This window comes from Populus euphratica, unplaced genomic scaffold, assembly GCF_000495115.2.
Source record: "Populus euphratica unplaced genomic scaffold, PopEup_1.0 scaffold483.1, whole genome shotgun sequence".
Classification (NCBI taxonomy): Eukaryota; Viridiplantae; Streptophyta; class Magnoliopsida; order Malpighiales; family Salicaceae; genus Populus; species Populus euphratica.
This window is the reverse complement of record NW_011500360.1, coordinates 119,103-123,428: the sequence shown is the minus strand read 5'-3', so window position 1 is coordinate 123,428 and position 4,326 is coordinate 119,103. Positions and strand designations below refer to the sequence as shown.

The 4,326-nt window shown below is 40.8% G+C and overlaps 2 protein-coding genes across 3 annotated transcripts; both read left to right on the top strand.

Moving 5' to 3' along the window:
- Positions 1–207: 207 nt before the first annotated feature.
- On the top strand, positions 208–2,950 carry LOC105114050 (U-box domain-containing protein 16-like). 2 transcript variants are annotated; one of them, XM_011010461.1, is made up of 2 exons: positions 208–2,574; positions 2,867–2,950. In XM_011010461.1, exon 1 carries the CDS (start codon positions 504–506, stop codon positions 2,541–2,543), a length of 2,040 nt encoding a protein of 679 aa, XP_011008763.1. In that variant the 5' UTR covers positions 208–503; the 3' UTR covers positions 2,544–2,574; positions 2,867–2,950. The 2 variants fall into 2 exon arrangements, with proteins under 2 accessions (XP_011008763.1, XP_011008761.1); XM_011010459.1 differs by having other exon boundaries at positions 2,857–2,907.
- A 206-nt stretch (positions 2,951–3,156) lies between these two features.
- LOC105114049 (uncharacterized) lies at positions 3,157–3,725 on the top strand. Its single transcript, XM_011010458.1, has one exon. The coding sequence runs from the start codon at positions 3,195–3,197 to the stop codon at positions 3,465–3,467; it is 273 nt and encodes a 90-aa protein (XP_011008760.1). The 5' UTR covers positions 3,157–3,194; the 3' UTR covers positions 3,468–3,725.
- The last annotated feature ends 601 nt before the right edge of the window (positions 3,726–4,326 follow it).

The window sequence follows — 4,326 nt, the reverse complement described above, 5'->3', positions numbered from 1 at the left end:
TAAAAAATAAAATAAAACCATCTATATATGTTTGGTCGATTCAATCCAGAACATCACACAGCCTTTTTTGATCAAGTTCAGTTTACTATTAACTTCAATAAAAAAAAAAAAAGAGGGTTGAAAAAATCTTGCTAATTACCAAGTAAACGACCTGCGGGCTCAATTGAACACAATATTAATCCATTTTATTATTAACAAGAACAAGCACAAGCAGTCAAAAACCAGCTATATCAATTGTAATTGAATCGCTGTTCATCACAGCTGACCTCTCTGGCCTTCATTTTTCAGCTTATATAAAACAAATGCCAGAAAACAAATTAGGAGAATTGTAAAAAAGAAGAAGTGCCCAACGTTGTAAGAAACAGCTTGTCCTTCAACTAAGAAAACCAAGCCCATAATCTTCTCCTTCACTCGAAAGCCAAGAAAACCCTACCATCTTCATCATCATCCCTTGAAATCATTTCTCTTTGTTTCTGAAAGAAAACTCCCTGTTATAACACTTCATGGCAATTCCTCCTCAAGTTTTCCCGCCAAGAAAACGGAGGCCATCAGCCGGAGCCTTTATTCCACCAAAATTTTCTGACCAGAGGCTTCTCCAATCTCTCTTTCTACTCTCCCAAGAAATATCTTCTCTCAAACCTCTTCAGTTTCTTCTGAAACGTAACTCTTTGTCCATCATACGTAAAACGAAGATCCTCGCAATCTTATTCGAGGAACTTTTGAAAAAACCAATTCTAGTTTTATCTCCAACTCTCTTATGCTTCGAAGAAATGTACCTAGTTCTTCAAAGAATCAAGACCTTGCTTGAGGACTGCGTGAATGGAAGCAAGATGTGGCTATTGATGCAAAGCGCGTCGGTTGCTAATAATTTCCATGAGCTGACGGTAGAATTAGCAACACTTCTGGATATTTTTTCTGTCAAGGAAGTCGAGGTTAGCGAAGACGTTGAAGAATTGTTTTTGCTGTTAAGGAAACAATGCTCCCAGGCAAAAGTCTTCGTCGATGAAAGAGATTCCAGTTTGCGGCTCCACGTGTTGACAATGCTTGATCGGATTCAGAAGGAGATTGTCCCTGATAACTCAAAGCTGGCAGAGATTTTTGATTTCCTGGGGTTAACCAATTCTTTATCTTGCAAAGAAGAAATTGAGAATCTTGAAGATGAAGTTCAAAACCAAAAAGATGAGAAAGCGAAGTCCGACGTGATTGCTTTGATAGGACTCGTTCGATACGCGAAATGTGTGCTGTTCGAGCCATTGACACCGGGGTCTGATAGCAGGACGAAAAAACTAGCATCGGATGCGAACATCCCGGCAGATTTCCGGTGTCCGATAAGCCTGGATTTAATGCGGGACCCAGTTGTGGTGGCCACAGGTCAGACTTACGATCGAGAGAGTATTGCTCTCTGGATTGAATCAGGGCACAACACGTGTCCGAAGACAGGTCAGGCCCTGGTCCACACCAGCTTGATACCCAACCAAGCTTTGAAGAATTTGATAGCCATGTGGTGCCGAGAGATGAAAATACCGTTTGAAACGGCGGAAGATAATAACAGAACTAACGGCGTTATAAAAAACAAGGCAGCGCTTGAGGCTGCTAAGATGACGGCGTCGTTTCTGGTGAACAAAATGGCGGCCTCGCAGTCAATGGAAGCGGTTAACGGGGTTATTTATGAGCTTCGTACACTTGCAAAGAGCAATTCGGATTCCCGTGCCTGCATCGCTGAGGCTGGGGCTATCCCAGTGCTCGCGAGATATTTAGGTTCGGATGTAGGTGTGGGGTCTCTGAACTTACAAGTAAATGCCGTTACAGCTATGTTAAATCTTTCCATTCTTGAAGCGAACAAAACAAAGATCATGGAAAACGGCAAGGCTTTGAACGGCGTTATCGAGGTGTTACGCACGGGTGCCACGTGGGAGGCGAAGGGGAATGCAGCTGCAACTATATTCAGCCTATCTTGTGTGCACTCCCATAGGAAACTGCTTGGGAGGAAGACACGTGTCATCAAGGGGTTGATGGATTTAGCCAAAGACGGGCCCCCGGGTCCCAAGAGGGATGCAATGGTGGCAATTTTGAATTTGGTGGGGGATAGAGAGGCAGCCCGGAGGTTAGTTGAGGAAGGAGTGGTTGATGTGGTTACAGACATGATCAATGTGCTGCCGGTAGAAGCCGCGGCGATACTCGAAATGGTGGTAAAGAGAGGAGGGATAATGGCGGTTTCAGCGGCGCACAACACGATAAAGAAGTTGGGCACGTTGATGAGGGAAGGATCGGAGACAGCTCGCGAAAGCGCGGTGGCAACACTCGTGACCATCTGTCGAAAAGGGGGAGCAGAGATGGTGGCAGAGCTTGCAACGATAATTGGAATCGAAAGGATTATATGGGAATTGATGGGATCAGGGACAATGAGAGCAAGAAGGAAGGCCTCTAGTTTGTTGAGGATTGTTAAAAGATGGGCAGCTGGTTTGGATGGTGATTTTTTGGAGGGTCATAGTACGGTTGTAACTTCGAGTAGTTCCTCATCAAGAGTGGTCATATCAGTTTAACACATCTCTGTTTGTTATTTGTTTATAAATTGTAAGTAAATCTTAGACATTTGTAGATTTTTGCTTACAAGATTCATTGAGAATTTCATGTTCTTTAACATCTGCTGTCTAGTCATTTATAAACAAGCCTTTCTGCATCTGGTGAAGTAGAAAAAAACAAACAAATTTGATGCCTCTGCGGACCAAACCCAGAAAGTGATCTAGAAATTGATTGAATTGCCAAGCCAAATGATGCTGAAATTCACAAGTTCGGCACCACCAACAAGGGTCCTCCTGGGAGACTTGAACAGTTCTACCACCCTCAACTGGCCAGTCTTCTACAGGGACGAATGTGCGAAGAGCCATGCACCGACTTGAAAGCGTGTTAGATTTGCGGCTTGTGAGTTTTTCTAATGTCAACGTAGCAGATAGCATTCAAAGGGGAAGAACGAGCCTGAAAAGTCAAAATCCCATGTCAGAAACACGTTATTGTTTCTACGAAGAACCTTCAAATGCTGACTTTTCTCTATAAGAGCTTATGGTCTTCAGCAACACGCAAAACTCAAGTCCATTCCTCACCTTTTGATACCATTATAGCCTCTTCTTCCTCCCTACCTCTTCGTGTTTTCACAACCCTCTCATTGCTTCCGTGAGCAGATTAAGCTTTGCAACATGGTTGGATTTAATAAAATCAATGGTGCTATCTTGATACTCTTGCTTGTCATGGTCATGTCTCAACCTGCACATGCCAGGCTCTTAGGTGGCTCTCTACTGCACAACGTCGATGCTATCCAGCAAGGACCAGACCTAGCTTTCTCGGGAGGAAATGATGTCTCAGAAGGGGAGGAAGTTAACAAGTACAGGCCCTTGCTGCTCAATCTCCTTCCAAAGGGTCCCTTGCCTCCATCTGGCCCTAGCAAGCGCACCAACAATGTCGTTAACTAATTTTTGTCGATGTATGTCATCAGATTCTAGCTATTTTTCATATTTTTATTCTTTCATGCTCTTCATTAATTCTTTCTTTCTTTCTTTAATTCAACGTGCCTATAAAATTCTTAGGCTAGCTGGTGTAAGATACAGCTACTAGCAATAACTGAAGAACAATAGAATTTCTGAACAAGAAATTGCTGATGTGCTATTGTAAGCGTGACAAATGGGAGTGAAGATTGATAGTTGTGTTCAATATATTGATGTAATTCTCTACATGGAGCTATTTAAGGCACTTTGTAAACCTGGAAAAAATGGCAAAAACCTTGATATTCACAAATGAGGTGAAACAACTGGTTGGCTGGGTTTGTAGGATTTATTTATTTATTTTTCTGAAGATGTATATAATTATATAGTAATAATTGTTTTTTAAGAATTATTTGCTTGGAAATGTATTAAAATAATATGTATTTTTTATTTTTTTAAAAATATTTTCGACATTAACACATTAAAATAATATGGAAACAAAAAAAAAATTTAAAACACATTAAAATAATATGGAAACAAAAAAATAATTTTTTTCTAAAACATTTATAAAACATAAAAAAATAAATAAACGGGATGTAATGTACTTATTGCTACCTGAAATGCCTTTCCAGAATTCTTGTCCATAAACTAGCAGAATTAGAGCTGCACAGCCCATGGAGCTAGGCCGATGGTCTCCTCCGCAAAGCAATTTTAATTGCTGCTTTCTAAACAAGCAAAACAAGCCTCCTGCCGTGAGTTCCGATGGGCTTTTTTTGCCATTTTGTTTATTTAATTAAAAATATCCTCAAAGGTCAGTAGCATCATAATATATATATATATATACATATAT

Coding starts and splice junctions, on each gene's coding strand:
- LOC105114050 (XM_011010461.1), top strand. CDS start 504: ATGGCAATTCCTCCTCAAGTTTTCCCGCCAAGAAAACGGAGGCCATCA.
- LOC105114049 (XM_011010458.1), top strand. CDS start 3,195: ATGGTTGGATTTAATAAAATCAATGGTGCTATCTTGATACTCTTGCTT.